Here is a 23,046-nt window from a genome sequence, read left to right as displayed (position 1 = left end):
CCAGTCGGGGCCCGTCGACAGCTAATGACGGACAGGCAGCGCCAGCACACACACTCGTCTGATGATTCAATCCAGGAACAATGAGTCTTCATCACCGGACCTGGTTCCGAAAGGTCTGCGTTACTGGACTGGATGACAGCAGTGAAATGTTCATTTAAGATAAACTGAGCTGTTTTTAAGTCTTTTAGGGGCAACTTGTTCAATATTGAGTTAAAACAATCAGGTTTCTGTTTGTCTCTGTGTGTCTCTGTGTGTCTCTGTGTGTCTCTGTGTGTCTCTGTGTGTCTCTATGTGTCTCTGTGTGTCTCTGTGTGTCTCTGTGTGTCTCTCTGTGTCTCTATGTGTCTCTGTGTGTCTCTGTGTGTCTCTATGTGTCTCTGTGTGTCTCTGTGTGTCTCTGTGTGTCTCTGTGTGTCTCTATGTGTCTCTCTGTGTCTCTGTGTGTCTCTATGTGTCTCTGTGTGTCTCTCTGTGTCTCTGTGTGTCTCTGTGTGTCTCTGTGTGTCTCTATGTGTCTCTGTGTGTCTCTATGTGTCTCTGTGTGTCTCTGTGTGTCTCTGTGTGTCTCTATGTGTCTCTGTGTGTCTCTGTGTGTCTCTGTGTGTCTCTATGTGTCTCTGTGTGTCTCTGTGTGTCTCTATATAGGGTTGAGGGTCAAAGGTTGTGACCTTTATGCTCCCGAGTGCCGACAGCATGCTGCACACTTTATTAAAAGCTTCCTTCGTTCTCTCTCACAGGCCGAGCTGCAACATCCCACACCATGACTAAAGAGGAGAACCTGGAGGTGCAGGAGAAGGAGAGGCACGACCGGGAGGAGCAGGAGGAAGGGAGGGTCCAGAGGGAGGAGGAGGAGGTGCTGACCGAGGAGGAGGAGGAGGAAGAGGAAAAGGAGGAGGAAGAAGAGGAGGAAGAGGAGGAGGAATACGAGCAAGAAGAGGAGAGGGAGGGGGAGGAGAGGGCGGAGGTGGAGGATGAGGAGGACGACGAGCAGGAGGAAGAGCGGGAGGAGAGAGAGGAGCGGGAGGAGGAGGAGGAGGACGCGCAGGCCGGCCGGGAGTGTGACGCCGAGCCGGGCCGGAGCCGCAGTCCGTGTCCGAGTACCAGAGTCCGGTTCACGAGCCGCGCCGCAGAGCCATGGTGCACCCGTCCGCCCAGGCCCCGCTGCCCAAAGACTACAGTACGTCATACCACCTTAAATACACTGCCATACCACCTTAAACACGGCACACTGTCATAAATACACTGTCATACCACCTTAAATACACTGTCATGCCACCTTAAATACTGCACAATGTCATACCACCTTAAATACACTGTCATACCACCTTAAACACTGCACAATGTCATACCACCTTAAACACTGCACAGTCATACCACCTTAAACACACACTGAACAAAGGTAAAATTCCAGCAGCCGAGCACCAAACAAATACAGTAAAATACAGTTTTTTTACATAAAATCTTTTGTAATTTTTTGTCTTTTTAATGTTTAATTAAAGATATTTACAGTGTAAAACAATGATCTATAAATCCAGGTGAACTCTGCTTTAATACAATAATCAGACTTACATTTACAGCAGAGTGCTGTTATTATTGGATTGTTATTATTTTAATGTGAATGTTAAAAGTTATAGAAGTGTAATAAAAGTCATTATCTGTGAGATTACAGTAATTATTGCTGTTTACACTGATAACAACTGTATTTGGACAGTTTACCAATGCTTATACACTGATAAACAACATTTATTCAGTGTTTCTGTTGTTAAAACTTCCAGAATTATACAAAATATCTGTTAGTTAACAAACAAATCCATTAAAATTACACAACAAATACTTTTTACTGTTAATGTAAAATGAATTAACAGTATTAAACTTTAATTTAACAGTTTAATCTGTTAAATAAAAAGTAAATATCTGTGAAAAATTACAGATTTGCAAATATATTTGAATCAATGTAAATAAGCAGTAATTTTATGATCACTTACAGTTACAGATTTTAATAAAAAAAAAAAAACATTAAAAAGAACCTGTAAAATAAACGTACAGATATTTTTATTGATTTTACTTTCTCTGTCTTCAGCCTTCACGTTCTTCGACCCCAACGACCCGGCCTGTCTGGAGATCCTCATGGACCCTCGGACCACGATCCCCGAGCTGTTCGCCATCGTGCGTCAGTGGGTCCCTCAGGTGCAGCACAAGATCGACATCATCGGCAACGAGGTGAGAAAACAACGAACATACCAGCGACATGTAAACGCCTCACGCTCCCTTCAGGGTCCGTTTGTTCTTCAGCTTAGTAAGTATGAAATATAAATAAATAAAAAACAACTTATTAAAAGTATAGCGTTTAGTCCAATTTTCAAAATAAAATATACATTTCACACTACATTAACAGGTAGTCAGTTAATTAATTGATCAATTATGAGTCAGTTCTGAGGTGATTTATATGCCTAATAATGCGAACCTGCGTTTGGGAATCAAGAAGCTCAATGATCAGACGTAATACTGCAGCATGATGTCATCGAACCGCTGTGGTTCTGTATAAATCAAATAAATAATCGACTCAAAATCAAAACAATGGGAGTTTAAATACATCCACTTCTGCTTTAAACGGCCATTTTGTATTCTGAAAATGTCAGAAATGGATTCAGCTTCTTTAATAACCCCCAAAACCAACTCCTCTATCGTCCACATATTGATTATTAATGCTAATTATGCTAATCTGACATTATACTGACACTAATGCTGAATGCTAAAGAAGCTAACAGCTCTCTCTCTGTATCGTCTGCCCGCTTTGTTCTGGCACGGAGCCTGAACGCACCACGCTCGGCTCTGTCATTGTCACATTGACCCAGATTCAAACCTCTGGACACACACACACACACACACACACACACACACACACACACACACACACACACACTTTAATTGTATTTGAAGGGTTCGTTTAAATTGAAATATCATATAATGTACAGACTCTTATTATATTTATTTTATATGTATATACTTTTATATTGTCTATATATAGTGTTAGATATTGTAATATAATACATCATTTTAATGTTCTATATTGTTATTATTATTATTCTTTAATGTCTCAAACCCCAAACACAAACAGGAAGCCGGTCATTTTAAATTAAATGTCAAATTTTGGTGCCATTTCTACAAGTTCCAGGCCTAATATTTTAACTAACTCCTCCTAGAGAATTTATCGGATCGACTTACAATTTGGTGAGTAGACTCAAAGAAGTTCAGGATGAATAAATATCAATATCTTGAGGTTTCGTCAAACGCTGTGAGCGTGGCGTGGCATCGAAAATCAACATTTTGTCATTAAACAGGATGTTGTAACTTTAGCCTACATTATCCCACCTGCACCAAACGTCACATGTTTGATAAGAGTCCCGACTCGAACACATGCACATGCATCTACATCATTCTCACAGCGCCACCTACTGGTAACTGGAAATAATATGACCTTATATGGCATCATTAAGTCATTTCCAAAGGACTTGATGTGTCTGAGGGCCTTTAATGGCTCCACTGTGAGTCCCCCACAATGTCAGTAATCACAGCGACAATGACCCAGTTAAAATGGCTGCATGCTCCTGATAAGACAGAGAAAGTGGTGCAGAGGGAGACAAGAGGCAAACAGAGGAAGAGAGAGAGAGAGAGAGAGAGAGATGTAAAGTCATTGAGGCTCCATCATGACTCAGCAGGAGGCTGACTCAGCCTGCAGGAATAAACAACAAGGAGACGGTGATGTGACTCAGAAGGAGGCAGAAGGATGGAGCGACGCGCATCAACTGCATCAACAAAGTTGTTTTTAAGTCTCATGTTGTTATTTTGATTTTAATTTGGCGGGTACTGATTATTGTAAGTTATATTATAGAAAGTGAAACTGGAACTTAAACGTACATTATCTGTACTGGATGCTCGTTTCAACCCGACTAACTAAACATTAATCACTACAATAAAACCTCCTGTCAGCTGATTGACTCCAAATCTCTACATAAGGATTGTAATTTCTTTTAAAAACATGTTGTTTATTGAATTTATTTCACTTTTTAGTGTCTTTTAACAAACACAGTGTCCTATGAGCTCAAGAACAATGTGGGTTAATTAATGCTGCGTTTAAGTTCGGATTGTAAATAATAAACATCAGAGCAGGAAAAAACATTCATGTCAGCCTCCTGAGTTGCAGAAATCAGGAATTTCTGACAGCTACAACATCTGGAAGTTATAAATAAAATCCAATATTATAGACAACACAGTCTGTGGCTCAGAGGGTCGTCCACTGATCGCAGGGTTGGCGGTTCGATCCCCACTTCCTCCTCTGGGTTGGTCAAACACAAGCCAGAGTAAATAGTCTAACACAGATCCTCCAGTTCTACAGATGTTATTCTGTTACGATAATAAAGTCAGTTCAAATATACGAAACAAGAAATAAATATATTCTTGTAAATTAAATTCCCCATTCACTGTCAACACATAAATTAACCGCTTTGTGTGTGTTTTTGCGTCTCAGATCCTGAAGCGTGGCTGCCACGTGAACGACCGCGACGGTTTGACCGACATGACGCTGCTTCACTACAGTTGTAAGGCCGGAGCGCACGGAGTTGGTAAGATAATTATAATATATAAATATAATAATGATAATTTTACTGTTGTTTACGGTGTTGTTGTAGATTCCTCCGTGTACCACTAGAGGGAGCTCACGAGTGGTAAAAGTACCATAGTTTTAAATAAAGTGAAACTATTTATATCCTATTGAACTATTTTCTTACTTCTATTGATTAAATATCTATAGCCAATACATACTGCTGTTTTATTGCCCAGGCCACCTCTATTTCTACAGTAGTCCAGAAGGGACAAACCATACACTAGAGGTGGACACCGTAGTTTCTCCTACAAGCTTGGAAGGCTGAGATGTAACTTCACCACTAGACGCAACTAAATCTTAAACACTGGTCCTTTAAAGGTTCAGTCTGGTGTTATTTTAGTCCTTCTCCTTTTTACATACTCACCCAATTTAATTGTAAGGAAACCGTAAAAACATCGCAAGTTATGAGAAGAGCTGCTGTGAAATCAGGAATTTTAGGCCACAACAACCCCTAAAAAAACAAAAATACAACAACAACTTCTTTAACAGGAAAGAGGGAAAAGACCTCATGAAGAAGAACAGAGGATCTCTTTCTCAGGTCTGATATTAATTTAGTGCAGTAGTTCCCAACCTGGGAGTCGGGACCCCCACTAGGGGTCGTCGAAGCTTCACAGGGGGTCGAGAAGCCTTTTTGGCTTTAAGGCGTACTAGAAACCTTTACAAAATTAACCGCGTTGGGGCGGTTGGTGGTAGTGGATTCTGCCCCTCTGCTGCTGTAAAGCCGGAGCTCATCTTAGTGTTGTCCTCATTGTGTGTGCAGGCGACCCGGCGGCCGCGCTGCGACTCAGCAGCCAGCTGATCGCTCTGGGCGCTGACGTGAGTCTGAGGAGCCGCTGGACCAACATGAACGCCCTGCACTATGCCGCTTACTTCGACGTCCCAGAACTGATCCGAGTCCTGCTCAAGGCCTCTAAACCCAGAGGTACTCGCACGGATCACATTATGAACGATCAGATATTCAAAGCTTGAGCTCAGGAGAGCGGAGGTCAGTTTCTTCTTCTTTTGTCTCTGCAGTGTTGAACTCCACATGCAGTGATTTCCACTACGGTACGGCACTCCACATCGCCGCCTCCAACCTCTGTCTGGGTGCAGTCAAATGTCTGCTAGAGCACGGAGCCAACCCCACAGTGCGGGTAAAGAAACACTTTATTTTACGTTGTTTCAGGGGTTTTTAAGACACTTGAATAGTTTTCATGTTTCTTTTTTAAAACTGCTGTTTTCTGCTGAGCCAGTTATCTACTTTCTACTTTGCTACATTTGCATTTAAACCTTCGTTACAGCTCTATAAATGCACGGATCGTGTGTACGTATGTATTGCATTTTAATTTTGCCGTTGGCTGATCTGGAGGTTAGTCACTAGAAGCACATTCATGACTGTTTGTAAAAATAGATGGTAAGCTAGCGGCTCAGAGAGGCTAACTCTTTGGTGTCTGTGGCAGAGTGTCAGGCTAACGGCTACGTAGGAAGCCGCAGTTTGCAGAGTTAAAATGTTGGTTTTATAGGAGCCGTGTTGGTTGGTGAAGAAAGCTGCCTCCAGATCAGCCAATAGCAATATTCAAGTGTAATAGTCTTTTTCAACCAGTAGAGGGCAGTCACTATGTATTTTTATTTCAAAATATGTAGAATTGAAATACTTGCACTAAAATATATAGATTTGGATCAGAATTAATCAATACTAGTAAATTCTCATATATATAGGTTTTCAGTTGAAAAAGTTCTGTTGTTTTTGGAGGTTTAGTTACTTCCACCCTTATAGTTATTTATACACGGTAGTTTATACCCAGCTGTTAACACTTAAAGGCTAGACAACGGACACCCAGACAACAGTACTCACAATGATGACCACTGGAGATATTACAAACATAAGTAAATTTACCAATCGCCTTTCTTAAATCCTCTGGACGCGCCCCCAAATATGTTATGTTATGTCCCTGAGATGTCCTGGGGTTGTGGGCAGTAAGTACTTTAACACATTGAGAAATGAACATGCACACACCCTCTAGCAGGGGTACCGCTTTCAGTTTAACGTTGATCACAGCTCTAATCTATCAAAGCCAAACAATGACCCATTGGAACCGACCACAAGCTACCTGCTGCAGAGGAGGCAAGGCTACATTATTCTGTCCTTGCACTTAAATGTACCTTTGCACTCTTAAATCATGACTTTCAGAGTGATTAATGATCTTACTAAAGATAACTCTGTCTCCTTCTGTCCCTTCTTCACCCTCTGGCTCTCTGTAGAACGATAAGGGCCTGGTCCCAGGAGACGTGGTTCCTGACCCGATGGACATGAGTCTGGACAAGGCGGAGGCCGCCATGGTGGCGAAAGAACTGAAGCAGCTGCTGCTGGATGCCGTCCCTCTGAGCTGTAACCTTCCCAGAGCCACGCTGCCCAACTATGACAACATCCCAGGAAACCTGATGCTGACCTCACTGGGGCTGAAGCTGGGAGAGCGTGTGATGCTGGACGACATGAAGGTCAGAGGAGAAAATGTATTGATGTGACGGATTATAAAGCAGCTGAAGTTTAACACAAGCTGCTAGAAAACGTCAGTAAGCGAAGTTTGTTAGTAGTGAGAACTACAACAAACAACCTCAAGATGTAAGGAAGTGGTGAAAGGATGTTTCACACTGAAACATCCTATGGAGGGAAGAAACTTACAGTATAACAGGCTGAAACTGCCAATAAACCACAGAATTGTATTTAATAATCAACCTTTATTTTAGACAATACGGAATTGGAACGATACGCTCAACTCACGATTTATTACAATTCATGAAACTGGATAAAAAGTTATTAGAAACTGGAAACGAAATACTTGGCAGGTGATTGGATGACCCATCTGTCTATCACCATCTATGAGGAATGAACCAATCAGATCAACGAACCATATAACTGAGTTCTGATGCTAGCAGCTAAACACCTAACCTCTTTAGCAGCCATTGTTGTTTCCGAGCAAACAGTTGCCTGTAGCTGCTAGTAGTTCCTCACAGGGCGCTGATTGGTCCAGCGTTTAGCTTGAAACCTGGCGGGATGGATTCCAGTCCAGCTGCAGGGTTAGATAGCACAATATGCTACAGATATGCACTTGGTTATACGTACCGGCACGGCATGTAAAAGATGGATGACGTTTCTCCACTTCCACTGCACAAAAATGGGACAAATGATCCCGAATATGGCCGCTGCCATCTGGTGACGTCAGTAAGAACTGGAATGTTTATTTAAAGGTTATATACGAAATTTACTAACCACTGGATGTCGAACTAGTACACCGGCATCTCAGACCAAAATAATTGGAAAGAAACAAAATAAAACTCACCAACCCCGTCTTTGTTTGTCTTCCCACCAATCGCCAACGCTGGTCTGGTCGAAATAAATCTTTAATTTACAGAGTTAGATGGGAAAATATTTGTGAAAAGCAATGTCAAAGTGCCACTAACAGTTGTTGTTTCTGCCACTGACAGGCTCCGATTGTTATTCTGACAGCATTATGGGAAAAGATCCCTACAGAGAAAGAGAAATATTAGCTAGAGAGATATTTTGATATATTGATAAGGTAGTTAGGGTTTAGAGAAAAACACTGGCTGGTTAGCTATCAATTGATGTAGATTATAACTTAATTCAAAGTGGTCAGAAACAAAGTAAAACACGACAAATAGTCTTTGTTAGTCTTTCGAACAATCACCAACTCTGGTTTGGTGGAAATAAATCCTTAATTTACCGATGTAGATGATTAAAACAGCGCTCTCTGTTGGACAAACTCTGTAATGGAGACACTGTTACACACACAGGCACTTCTGTCCTGTTTGGATCCAACTTAAAAACACGAAATATACATTTATATCAATACCAGATGTTTGCCAGTGAATGCATTGTTGCCGGACAGATTTGGGGTTATTTTGTGTGATGGCTGACCTTCACACCGTGCTGTATGAGCTCTGAACAGTGTGTTCTCACTGTGTAGCTCCAGAGAGACCAGAGCAGAGACGACAGCCCGGCGGCAAACCTCAAACAGGTTCGTTGGAGCGGGCGCCGGCCGGAACGTAGACTAACTGAACTGACAACAACTTCCTGTCACATGACGAATTTAAAACTTGTTCACGTCTAACTTCAGATCCCCTCTGTGTGTCCCGCAGGCCGGCACTCTGAGGTTTTGTGGTACTACGGAGTTCGCCAGCGGTCAGTGGGTCGGCGTGGAGCTCGACGAGCCGGAGGGAAAAAACGACGGTAGCGTGGGCGGCGTCCGCTACTTCATCTGCCCTCCTAAGCTAGGTAACAAATGCTGCTGCCGCGGTGCCTTTGAGCAACAGAGCCTTAATTAGTATCATTGGTAACACCTGTGTTTACATTTTTGTGTATCTTTTAGCTTGTGTGCTATCTAGTTTGCGACAGGGCAAAACTAATGTTGCTAAAGTTAGCAAAACACTAGGCTAACAATAAAGCTAATTTACATTAATCGTAGTTTAGCGTAAAGTTTCAGTATGTTTGTCTTTTTCTGCCCCTGCAGGGATTTTTGCCCCCGTGTCAAAGATTTCCAAGGCTGTGGATCAGACACCTTCATCGGTCACCTCCACCCCCCGAACCCCCCGCATAGACCTGGCCTCCCGCCTGGCTGGGAAGACCAAGAAGGAGAAAGAGAAGAAGGAGAAGGAGAGAGAGAAAGGTAACGTAGCGCTAACGTTGTCTGTGTTGGTTACATTTGGCTCTATGAGTCGGTGTTTAGAGACGTAATAGTTGTGTGTTTTCTGTACGTCCTCAGCCCAGAGGAAGAAGTTGTCAGTAGCCAGTCTGGATCCAGAGGGCCTGAATGTGGAAGTCGGGGATCAGGTTCTGGTGGCTGGACAGAAAAATGGCATCGTCCGCTTCTACGGCAAGACAGACTTCGCTCCAGGTCCGTTAGCTTATTCTCTATACTGCACACTGGTAGCTCAATACGCCTGTTAGCAACGCTGTTTCATTCAATTCAACAATACAACACATATTTCCAAATACAGAAACGTTAAATGTATTTCTCTTCTAGTTTTTAAACTTAGACCATATTTTTATATAACTCATTTAGTGTGTTAGTATGAATTTGCAACAATTGGCCCTTCCTAAGCCCCGCCCCTTTTTGGTATGTGCTCCAATAACAGTTGAGCAGGCCTCAGTCAACTTTTGTCCTGTACTCAGATATACTATATGCTAGGCTAATCTACAAAAAGACAACCACATTTTTAAGATGTTTAAAAGATAAAAGTGAGATATATATATACATATACATATACATATATATGTATATATGTGTATATGTATCTGTATATAGTGACATTTAAAGTTGTTAGCTAATGTTAGAAAAATATTAGCTAACTAGCTAATGTTATGTCGACACATGTATGTCGCTTTTATCTTTTAGCTAGTGTTTTGCTAATGTTGCTAATGTTAGCAAAACACTAGGCTTACAATATAGCTAGTTAAGATAAATCATAGTAAGTTAGTAAGCAAACTTTATATATATAGCTAATGTTCCCGACATGTGACATAAATGTGTAAATTTAAATTCTTTGTCTTAAAGACAAAATGGACCATCTTTTTGTCACCGTTTTTTATAAAATATTATTTCTTAATCTCATAGTAAAGCTACAAATCAGGAGGTTATCTTTCATTAATTTATAAATAATAAAAGGTTTGTTATTAGTCATTAACTTTTGCTAACATTAGCTCACTTTTGCTTTTATCTTTTCGCCATCTTGACTTTCATTATTTTTCATCACAAGTGCTAAAGAATCTATAGCGGACTCGAGCTCTTTGTGTCCCTGCAGGTTACTGGTTTGGTATCGAGCTGGATCAGCCGACAGGGAAACACGACGGCTCGGTGTTTGGAGTCCGCTACTTCAGCTGCCTGCCCAAATATGGAGTGTTTGCTCCGCCCTCACGCGTCCAGAGGTAAGAGCGCGTTCAAGACCCCAAAAGAAACCTGCAAGTTACTCACTGATCATTTTAGTTAGACAGTTTGATGCTTGATGGTTTTATATATAAAAATAAAAACGATTATGCTATCTAATAGTTTGTTATAAAGCAACATTTAATATAGTCTCTCTAGATGCATCTTCTGTTTAATATGATGAGTTCACTCTGGCTGTATCTTGAAGTCAACAATAAACTGCTCTCATTGTTGTTTTGTCAGAATCGGAGGTCCTAAAGACGGCTCACAGAATGACAAATCCATGGTGAAGAAAGTCCACCAAGTCACCAGTAAGTCTTTTCATTATTGGGCTTATTATTAGGAAGTGTCTGAGCTTTAAAGATTTTTTTTACTATGTAGTCATAGTTTCATAGTGTTTAAATTCAGTAGAAATTAAAACAATGTCGTGTGTCAGATATAAAGCCACTCGACTACAGCAATGTGCAACCATAACCATGTTTGTTTCCCGCAGTGTCACAGCCCAAGCGTAACTTCAACACGATGCGTTCTCCTAAAGACCTGACCTCCGAGAGCTCCATATCCAGGTGAGAACAGACGGGCAGGTAGACCGATAAATAAAACAAAGCCTCAGTTTGAGTTACTTCTAAAAACCACTCCTTTTCTTCCTTCCTCTTCCTCTTCTTCCTCTTCTTCCTACTCCAGGTTGCTTTTCTGCTGTTGGTTTCCGTGGATGCTGCGTGCTGAGATGCAGTCCTAACCACGCCCTCCTTCTTCCTACTCTTCTTCCACCACCACCAGATCAATCTCTGTGCTCTTCTTCTGTCTCTTCATCTTTTACTTTCACTTCCCTCTCTCACTCTCTCTCTCGTCAGTCTCTTTAGACTTTCGCCGTCGTCAGTCAAACTTCTCATATTAAAATCTCACCTTCTCCTCCTCCTCCTCCTCCCTCTTCTTCTTCTCTCTCTCTTACTCTCAGCCCAGATCCCTCTGATTTAGCCGTTCTATAGCAAAATCTATAGTGCCTTGTATCTGATCAAAACGTCCTTTAACTGAAACTGAGAATCCAGCTCTGCTAAAGCAATTCCCCCAGAAAATATTCTCCTTACCACTTTATCATTTCTCATCTCATTGTCCCAGCTCGGTGTTAGTCCATGTTTTGTCTTCATTTGGGGCTGTTCAGTTTCTCTAAGGATAACAACAACCACTTCAGTTTGTGCTGCTGCTTGATTTGGGTCTTGCCAGATTTTTAAAAACGAACGCCAAAGGTTGGCAGCAGCTAACTTAAAGTCCAGGTGAAACATCGGAGTGTACCAAGCAGTGTGGTGGTTGTGTTGGACCCAGATCTGGCATACTTCATTTAACGGCTGCTGTTCTCTCTTGTGTCGGGACTGTCTCTCCACCCGGGAGGCTCTTTAAGACACCTCAACTGTGGCAAAACGTGGCTCTATATGAGGGATGCGCAGGCATGAAATATTCTGTTTGACATTGATTTGAGCACGTTTCACAGTTGGAGAGGTAGTTTCTCCACTCAGAGAACCTCGGTTACACATGTAACATTAAGATCTCAATCCTACAAATCCCATGTGAAGAACTTTTATCACCTGCATGCTTTAATCTCAGATGTCAAACTGAAAACAGGGTTAACCAACTGCTGACTTACTTGTATTTTATCATAGTGTTACAGTCAGTTATATTTTTTTATCTTTCAGATGTATGAAACGGGCATAATTTAACTGTTGGGATGTGAGATAATCTGTGAAATGTCTCCTGTTGCGTACAGGGGGAACGTTAATGTGGATTATTTAACTGTACAGTTTAAAGGTTAAAGTGTGTATTTAAGTTGTTGCCCTTTCACAACAAGTCTGAACACGCAGAAAAAAAACTGGATTTTTCCTTCATTACTTTGAAAAAGAAAAAAGATCCAGTTAATTTAGTCTTCAGTATAGTTATAGTGACTGAACGCCTTAGGATAACTGTCATTATTAATCAGTGCATTGCCAAATACAAACATTAGTGCATCTAGTTAGAGTTAAAATACAGTATATTATAGAAATCTAGCTGCAATCGTAATCTGTTGTTAACCAAAAGTGCTAACAGACCCAAAACGACGACGTTCCTTTGATGCAACTTTAAAATCAAAAAGTATTTTCAGCCCCACTACATGTTTATATTAAAGTCTTTGTGTTGCTAATGTCTGAAAATAAGCTTAATTTAAAGTCAATATCAGCTTTAAAGCAACACTTAATCAGTTTAGAGTTGAATATTTGTTTACGATAATCAGTTGTACAGTCCCTTCATCAAACATCCATATCCTCCATCTTGAGGTTTTTGATTTCCTTACATAGAAATTTAAACCCTGGATAAGCTCTCCACAGAGAGCTCATGATATTTGTAAAAGTGTTCCTCTCTGCTTCTCTCCCCCCTCTTCTCTCAACCCTCTTTCTCCAGTTAAATAAGATTTAAGTTCATTTTGTGAATGTGAGCATCTGCGAAAAAGACAAAACACAAGTTAATCTAAACTTATGTGTGTGCTTAATGTTAAAATCTCTCTCCAAGTATGTGCATAACTTAAAACAGCAATATGTAAACAGTGTACCTATCTCTGTGTGGAAATGGTTCCTGTGTTAATGTTTCTTTACACTCTGTAAGCACACTAATACAGAGAGATGAACACACTCACACTCTGATGGCCGAGGCTGCTGGGAAACTAAACAAACTACAAACGCTTTCAGGTTGAGAAAAGACCAGACAAACAAAAGCAATCAGTGCGTGGTGGTACGTTTACACCGTAGTGACTGGTAGGTTCACAAATTCAAGAGCCAGTGTGATGCTGTGTTTTGATTTTTCACTTTTTTTTAAAGAAGATTGGACAATCCGAAGTTAGTCTTTCAAATCTAGAGTCCAAAGTGTCTAATAGATCCACCGATCCACTACAAAGGTGCAGTACCAGCAGTAGTATAAAGAGCCACAAGTCAATGTTGATTTTGTCAGGTGTGAGTAGTTTTACTGCCTAAGCGTAACCATAACCCGCGTTTGGAAATCTATTTCAATAGTTTTACTGGTCAAATCTTCAGTTTCTGACTATGGCTCATTTATTCAGACAGGTATGAGTTTGTTTTACAACTCCAGAAAGACTTGATTATACTTGAATTTTGTATTTTTTGGACGTAAAACGTACAGATCTTAGAGATCCAAGATGTTACCCGAGCTGTAAAACTTTATCTACGTCTGTCTGTGATTTCTAATCTGATTATACCTTTGATAGAATTTGGGGTTTTAAGATTTAATCATTCCAGTTATGATTGGTTTGGACAAAACTGGTTCTTGAATTTTGAAATCCACCAGCCTCTAAAGCCGGTCAATAACTTGAGACTGACATTAAAGAACTAGCAAACTGAAGTTTCTTGTTGGTTTGTTGAGGATTTCTCTCACTTGGTCTTTGAGCTCTGCAGCCTCGGCTAAAGGAAACACTTTGTGGTTGCTCCTGCACACCACTGTTGATAACTGTTATTTTTGTGCCCGTGGAATCAGCTTCAACATTATACTAACGATAACTACAGCGCTTACACTCATCAGGTGTTCAGTTTAGCTCAACCAGCTGCAGAGTTTAGTCGGACTAAAGCTTTTCATTCTCGCTTAAACTCTAAGCTTAGCTCTGCAAAAGGTAAAATGGTGCAAACAGTACTTCACCAAACTCTTAAGCTTTGTTGCAAGTTGTAGGTTGAGTTATGTGAACAGAACGCTGATCAGTTTAGCATTTTGAACAGAAACTCCTGCCCTGGTAGCACTTTGGATATGGTGCATTTGCCCAACAGTTAGCTGGTTTAATCAGTTTGTTAAGCATCTAAATGAAAGAACAGAAATGTAAAAGGCATGGTCACTTAGCAAATCTAGGGTTTCTGGGAAAACTAGAATTTGGTAAAGTAGCTTTCCTGGCAAGAACATCTCCTTAAAAATGTAAGAAATAACCAGAATTTCCTGAAAACTACAATCTGTCCTTCAACATTGCAACAACATTTTAATCAGGTTGCTAGAACCTCACAATTGGCCAAAAGTTATTGTTGCATGATGTCCCTGCTAATTCCAGCTTTTGTTCAGGGACGAATTGAAGTTTCAAACCCGATTAAAACCAAGAAATCCAGATTTTCTACATCTGTCTAACTGAAATCAGACTTCAACTCCACTTTAAGCCACTTTTATGAAATATAGCACAGACTCTGGGTTATTGAAACTGTCCATAAACTGTTCTGGGGGTCAGTTGCTTGAAAATGTGAGAACTCTGATGTCACAATATGCAGATGACTCACTGCTTTACCTCCCTACAATCATGCCGTTAGCTACCTTCCCCTGCTATCCCATCCAAACCTGAACAAAAGAGCTTGATGAACTAAAGTAACTCCACATGTTGTAGTTTACATCTGTTTATAATTTCACTCAAAGGAAATGTTTTGCTGCTGCAGCATCGCTGTTCATTGCTAAAGCTCCACAGAGTCAGGATCTGCTGACTCTTTCATATAGGTGAACATACAGTAGACGTCAGTGGACCACAGTGATGGTGAGGTTTGTCTTTATACAGTAAACGTACAGTACAGTCAATATGTCCCAGTGAAGCCTCTTGGTATGAACATAGTGTTCTTACTGCTGTGTAAATGTGGAGCTTTCTCTGGTTTGGCCACTAAGTGTCACTAGTGAGTCACCGGTTAATCATCTCACAATAAACAAGATGTTACATAAGCTTTTCTCATTACATATTCTCTATTTGTTTGGCACCATTTGAAGGACTAAACTGGTTTTACCTGTTTTAGCTTTTTAACTACAAATTACTGTACGTATACTTACTTCCTGCCAACTGATATCCTTTAGTTTTTAGAGTAATTTTGCGTGTTAACAAAACACCTTTTTAGCTTCTTGTGTCATTTCACAGTAGGTAATTACTGTAACTGAACTTAAGTACGTACGTAAGCTAATTAAACTACAAAACTTAACTTACTGTAAGTATGTAACTTAACTGAACTTAAGTAAGGAACTTTAGTGACGTAACTAATATCACTAAACCTAACAAACTATTTCACAACGTCACCCAACGACCTGTTGTTACCACGGCAATGGCCACTTGACTTCGGCTTAAATTACTTTAAATTAGTTAAAAAACATACGAGAAACATCCTTAAAAGTGGCGTGCTATTTATATTTTGGCATACGATGGCAGAAGGAAGGAGATCAATCAAAAACTGATGGATGGTTTTGGAAAACGATCAGCAGGAATGTGTTTGTAATTTGTAGTCGATTGGCTGAAACACTCACTGGTTTTGTCCTTTAAATGCTCTATAATCGATCGGTGTACGTGTCTGAGAATATAATGTTGAACTCATTCTCATAGAAACTAACTCAGCACTGGTTGTTTTAACATTAATAAGTCTTAAGAATATACAGTATATAGCCTATATTTTGATAACTTCACTAAGTGTACTTTATGTTCTCCAGTTTTGTAGTGTGTGTGTGTGTTACTTTGTGCTCGGTTACAGTCCATGTTTGTGAGTAACTCCTGTTTTAAAAGTGTGTGAAGCTGACGGACGTTAAAGGGGAAAATGAACGAGCGTCGGACGTCCTCATCCTGACAGATACTCACTGCATGCACTCTCTCTCTCTATAACTTTCTCTCAGTATTTTCTGATTTGGGTTTTTTCAATATGTGTATCTTCTTCTCATCAGCATGGAAGTGCTTCTAATAATAACAGTGACGACTCTATGAATATAATAAAGAATTTGGTGTTGTTTTTCTACTTCTCCTGTCCATTGCTTTTTAAATTTTGATTTATTTACGTCTGTAATTACACAAACAATAAGGTATATAATGGAGATAATGAAGTCTGACTAACATGGTTTCCTACTAAATAATGTATATGTGATTTCAAGTACATAACTTATTATCTATTATCACTCCCAAAAACACAAATTAATGTCAGCATAATGTATAATAAGTTTGCTGTGTTCATTTGCTTCATGTGATCAACATTTAGTCGTACTTTAAGGTTATATACATGAAATTTACTTGCAACTAGATGTCGCACTAGAGCACCAGCTCCTCGGCAGACCAGACTCCAATAACAAAACCAGTAATTTTATGAAGCAGATTATCATAAAAACACACTTAAAACTGGACAGAAACAAAATAAAACTCACCAAAACCATTTCTGTACTCCTTCCACAGTCTCCATAACAATCACCAACGCTGGTTTGATCAAAATCAATCCTTCATTCACCAAGTTAGATGATAAATTAGCCACAAAATAAGCTGCTATGGCTGCAACGTAACGTTGGCTAATCCTTGTCGTCAAACTTCCACTAACAGTAGTTGTTGTTTGTTCCACTAACAGTAGTTGTTGTTTGTTCCACTAACAGTAGTTGTTTGTTCCACTAACAGTAGTTGTTTGTTCCACTAACAGTAGTTGTTTGTTCCACTAACAGTAGTTGTTGTTTGTTCCACTAACAGTAGTTGTTGTTTGTTCCACTAACAGTAGTTGTTGTTTGTTCCACTAACAGTAGTTGTTGTTTGTTCCACTAACAGTAGTTGTGGTTTGTTCCACTAACAGTAGTTGTTGTTTGTTCCACTAACAGTAGTCGTTGTTTGTTCCACTAACAGTAGTTGTTGTTTGTTCCACTAACAGTAGTTGTTGTTTGTTCCACTAACAGTAGTTGTTGTTTGTTCCACTAACAGTAGTTGTTGTTTGTTCCACTAACAGTAGTTGTTGTTTGTTCCACTAACAGTAGTAGTTGTTTGTTCCACTGACAGACTCAGGTTGTTATTGTCAGTGTCTGACAGCATTATGGAAAGGATCCCTACAGAGATAGACCTTTAGTTTAACCACAAACAGCCGTAATATCACTATCACTCTCCACCAGACTCCAGAGACAAAAACATTAATTTTATCAACGTAACTTAATTCAAAGTGGACAGAAACTAAATGAAACTCAACAAAACCGTCTTTGTTAGTCTTTCCAACAGTCACCATGACTCCACTGTATCTTTACATAGAGAATAGCTCTTTGCTGATATATTTAAGTTATAAATCTCATATGTAACCTTTGATCTCAATGTTTCTTTAACAAAATTCTTCCACATAATCAAAACTTGGTTTTAACCACAGAAAAAATATTTGTTTATCATCTGAAAATCAGAAATATAATATTTCTGATTTGTAACAATTACACACAAACTTTATTCATTAAAACTCATTTAAATTATGATTATTTTAAAGTTGTTCTTAATATTTTATATACCAATGACTAGTTCTTGCCACATTTTTTATAAGCTTATTATAAGATTTAAACCTGTAAAGCAACTATATCTGTCAAAGTACCATAAAATGCTCAAGTAGTAGCTGAACTTTTTGTCATATCTCACTGGTCCTTTATTCATAATAATGTTTATCAGTCATTTTATAGGCGACAGACACAGATTTTAGTTTCACACACTTTATGTAAATTAACTGTAACTTTCCTAAAATAATGTTAATCTGTTTTGTTTTATATTTTTAGATTACATTATGACAAGAATGAAGTTATTAACAAAACGAAAGTAAGTGTTCATTCCTCTGGTTTAAAGAAAACTCCACATCATATGTAACACTGACACCCAGTGGTCAATTCTCAGATCGCATTTTCCTCCCCAGAAAATCAGAAATAGTCAAGTTTTACTATTTCAATTCCCCAAAAATGAAAAAGTAAAGAGGATTTAAGCAGACGGTGTAATATCTGAAAGTGATTCTGGTCGTATTAATGTTGCAGAAAAATAATTTAAACAGCGAATAAAGACACAAATAAAAACAACAACACAGGACTGAATCATATCAAAACCATGTTTATTTCTTAATGAAACAACTCAAGGTTACAAATGCTTCTGTTTCAAACCTACAGCAACTCAAATACACTGATTTCAATAAATTAATACAAAATAATTTAAAACTACAAAACTATGAGCAGAGATTACACATTAAATGTCTCCAGAGTTTGAAGTGTTGGACTTTCCCAGCCGCTTCCAAATGCATCACCACAGTTAGAACCTGTTGGATCAGCAGCAGTCACAGTGGAGCAGCGTCCAGCCTGCTGGAGTGCCCTTGAGCAGGACAGTCGGCCGACCTTTGACCTCTGAAGGCCAGAGTCCCTGTGCAGGATGAGTTTGACCTCTGGGCAGAACGGAGGACAGTCTGTTGGGTTCAGAGGACGGAGGTGAAGAGCTTTTTCTCTGCTCCTGCGCTGCGGGGAGGGGAGGGGGATTTGACCTTTGACCCGCTGCACTGTCGCTTCCTCCTCGCTCTGCGGTTCTTGAACCAAACCTGGAAGAGAGAGAGAGAGAGAGAGAGAGAGTTTAACTACAGGTTCACCGAGCAGGAGAGTTCAAAAGTGTTAACAGAACAAAATATACAGAAATAATATAAATCTACATGGTTAATAAAATAATAAAAGTTTTATTTCAGCCTAAATTTGATTGTTTTCAATACAAAACAGCTCATGTTGGCAGTAAAGTTTTAATTAACGAATTTGACATGTTTCTATATATAATAATTAGAATTAGTAATAAGGTCAAAGATTGCTGGACTCAGAGGATAATATTAATTATTAAACTTTAAATAATAATTTGCTCTAATAAAAAAAGACTTGATTTAATATTTAATCTAAAAGAAACAGGTCGGTGCGTCGTGCGTAAAATCCAACCTGGAACCTTTTACGCAACCTTGGAGAGACAGTGACCTCATCACGCTCGGACTCACCCTGACGGTCTCCTCGCTCAGCCCCGAGCTCCTCGCCACCTGAGCGCGTGCCTCCACCGCCGGGTAGTCGGTGAGCTCGAACAGCGCCTCGAGCTGCTTCGTCTGACTGTCGGTGAACACCGTCCGCATCCGGGACTTCTGACGCGACTGCGCGGACACTCCGGCCTGGTGGTAACCATGGTAACCCGCCAACGGCTGAGCATCTGGGACAGAAAACACAAAGTTTGAGTTAAAGACAGAAAAAGACGTTTAATGCTGTTTTCTGTCGTTACTGTAACAATAATAACAGCTGATTCAACTTTCCTTCTTTTTAAAAAATAAAGAAAAAACTTTTATTAAATTAGGTGTGTGTGTGTGTGTGTGTGTGTGTGTGTGTGTGTGTGTGTGTGTGTTTACCTGCTGAGTCCTGGCTGCTGAAGTGAACATAAACTCCAGAGTTGGAATAAAGTCTGCTGCAGTCTGTGTGGTGGAATCCGGCTCCGTACGGGTAAAACGCCTCCCCGAAGCTCATCCCTCGGTACTGCAGGCAGCCCGGGGCCGGGGCCGGGACCGGGGCCGGGACCGGGGCCGGGGCTCTGAGGTTGATGGAGTCCAGGCTGAACCCTCCGGGGAGCACCTCCCTCGCCGGCGGCCTGTGTCCGAGCTGCGGGGAGAGGATGCGCTCGATGCTGAAGTCCGACACTCTGCTTCCGTCCATGATCACACTGAATGTTTCCAGGAGGCTGTGAGCTCTGGAGGTCCAACAGGGTCCAGTTTTATCCAGGAGTCCGGACCATCAGACACCTGACGGCTCTTTAATATGTTAATGAGATCCAGTGTTTGATGGCTGAACTTCAGTCGGACTTTAGAAGAAATCTGCGCTTTGATTTGACCTTTGAACTCTCTGATTCTTTGAACTGAGCGATGATGGGACTGTAAACTGTTTGTTTATCTGTTTATTGATCTGTTATTGTTGTTGTGGAGATTATAAAGTGGCATTAGATGGAAATACTAAAGTAGTAAAAGTACTTTTAGTTACATTACAACTAAATTTAATTCAGTTTTATTTGTATAGCGCCAATTCATAACAGAAGTTATCTCAGGACACTTTTCAAATAGAGCAGGTCTAGACCGAACTCTTTATAACATTACAGAGACCCAACAGTACCACCATGAGCAAGCACACACACACACACACACACACACAGTGTGCTTCACTGCAGTAAATGACTGAAGGAGAAATAAATAATTAAATAAATGTTTTTAAAAAAGTACTGAAATAAAGAAGTTAATGTAGAAATAAATGTAGAAATACATTAAACTACAAATTAGCAGCAAATGAATCTGTGCTTTGATCTGACCTTTGAACTCTTTGATTCTTTGAACTGATGCATGATGGGACTGTAAACTGTTCCTTTAATCTTCATTCAGCTGTAAACTTTTCTCCTTATCATCCATCAAACTGCGTATTGAGATCTTATTCTTTCTACTCTTTGGTGCTTTTATTTTGTAGGGCATCTAATTAAAACATGTTTTAGCTTCTTTTGTTGAGTTTATTTATTAAATTATCACAAAGTAAACATGGTTCAGGGACACAACAACAAGTTCAAGGTGCCTCCAGATTCTCCAGATCTCGATCCAGTCCAGCGTCTGCAAGATGGGAGACAACTTACAGGACTTAAAGGATCCAGAAACACCTTCAGAGGGCGGTTCTGGTGGCAGCAGGTGGTAATATATAGGGTTTATATATATATATATATATATACAGTATATATATAAGTATATAACGGTCTGATATAAATTTAATGCAGAATTTTACTATTTTTAAGTGTAAATCATGTCAAATATAGTGTAAAACTAACAGGATATCTTAATAAAAAACATAAATTAATCCTCATTCACATCAAATCAACTCAAAAATAAACTTTGAACTTAAATGTGTTTCTTTAAGTTTACTTTATATCATTATGAAAGTGTTTATAAACCATCTTAAGCACAAATAATAATAATAATAACAATAATAATAATATGTAGCTGTTTTGAGAAAACTGAGTTACTTTTACTCAAATCAGATACCTTTCCTATTTAAATTGTTTAAGTTAATAAACTAAAATAGTTCAAGAAAACATTTAAAATGGAAACTTTATTCATTTACATTAAAAGTGTCTTTTTTTCATTCATAGAAACAGATTTTATATTTGATTGCTGCTTTTTATTTATTCTATTTTCCATCATTACACTGTTTTTTAACACTTTATAGTTTAAATTAAAGGTGCAATATGTAATTTCTGCCTTTTTATTTAATCATAATCATAATAATTTTCACTCAACATGAAGTTTTCATCTTATATCTTTTACTGACTTCCATACCAACTAATACAAACATTATTATAGTAAAAAGTATAAATATAAAAAATGCACCAAGATCTAAACAGCGGATGGTAACAATGTGGCTTCAGACTGGATAAACAGTCAATGTATGACAGTTTCTGGCAGACAACCACAACGCTGACGCAGGAACAAGAGTTTAAACCCTGACACTAAACTGCTGCAGTGAGAGTGGGTGGCCAGCAGATGTCACCGGTGTTCTAGTGAATATATCCAACAGTCCTTCACTTCAGTAAAAGTTCATTATGTTTCTGTATTAATGTTTTATTTTACTGCTGTGGATGTTTTCAGATGTTTTAAGATTAGAAAAACAAACAAACAAACAACAAGTAACAAAGTACAAATGTGGTTCAGTAAAAGTAAAATATTTGTCTTTGAGATGTTGACGATTATAAAGTTGCATGAAAATAAATAAATAAATGTATAAATATAAATATTAATGAATTAATTAATGTATAAATAGATAAATAAATATAGAAATAAGCAAATAATTAAATGTATAGAAATAAATAAATGCATAAATATAAAAATAATGACTTAATGAATGTATAAATAAAGAACTGTATAAATAAATATAGAAATAAACAAATAATTAAATGTATGAATATAAAAATGAATGAATTAATAAAATGTTAAATAAACAAATAATCAAATGTTAAATAAACAAATAATTAAATGTAGAAATATAAAATAAATGAATTAATGTAGACATAAACATAAAATACACAAATAGCCATTTTCATGACAAAAATTATTTTATTTATTTATATAATTAATTATTTATTTCTACATTTGTTTATTTATTTATGCTTGTGTCATTTTTTTGTCCTTCGTGCTGCAGAAACATCTTAATATTATTCCAGTGAAACCGGCGTGTTTGAACATTAATGCGACTTTAATCTGCAGCGGAGATCAAAGCAGGAAGTGACAGCAGCCGCTGAGTTTCTCTCACTTTTATACGATCCAAGAAAATAAATAAATAAAACAGGAAACAACAATATTTCATTAAAACCTCCACTGTGATACTGACGGCAGAAGTAGGAATAAATACAGCTTCCATAATAATATTATAATAAAATAATATTTATAGAGCACTATGTTTCATCATTTCAAAGTAAATTTCAACCAGAAGAAAAGATAAAAACAAGAAAAACAAACAAAAATTAAATAATTATTATTCACACAATAACACATAAAACACATTTTTATTATATAATGTAATAATAATAATTATATGAATAATAAAATAATAATAACTTTATTAGTTTACAAAGTGATACACACATTGTAATTACATATAAAATAATATAAAAATAAAGAATACCAAAATACGATAATAATA

The 23,046-nt window shown here is 38.6% G+C and overlaps 2 protein-coding genes across 2 annotated transcripts in view; both read left to right on the top strand.

The window, feature by feature from the left end:
• clip3 (CAP-GLY domain containing linker protein 3) lies at positions 1–16,349 on the top strand. Its single transcript, XM_051399642.1, is given in 15 exon segments — positions 1–113; positions 738–1,087; positions 1,090–1,177; positions 2,081–2,220; positions 4,529–4,622; positions 5,424–5,585; positions 5,678–5,796; positions 6,905–7,141; positions 8,801–8,936; positions 9,172–9,327; positions 9,424–9,555; positions 10,463–10,586; positions 10,828–10,895; positions 11,078–11,150; positions 11,269–16,349. Coding segments are annotated over 15 exon segments (1,986 nt in total). The 5' UTR covers positions 1–61; the 3' UTR covers positions 11,324–16,349.
• The window catches only part of capns1b (calpain, small subunit 1 b), a 161,682-nt gene continuing 153,822 nt past the window's right edge, over positions 15,187–23,046 (top strand). Inside the window, exon 1 of the mRNA XM_051399713.1 lies at positions 15,187–15,251. Coding sequence (XP_051255673.1) covers positions 15,187–15,251 — 65 coding nt within the window. The remainder of the gene's footprint in view (positions 15,252–23,046) is intronic.

Source organism: Dicentrarchus labrax, unplaced genomic scaffold (genome assembly GCF_905237075.1).
Source record: "Dicentrarchus labrax unplaced genomic scaffold, dlabrax2021, whole genome shotgun sequence".
In the NCBI taxonomy this organism is placed as follows: Eukaryota; Metazoa; Chordata; class Actinopteri; family Moronidae; genus Dicentrarchus; species Dicentrarchus labrax.
This window is presented reverse-complemented; position numbering and strand designations above follow the sequence as displayed.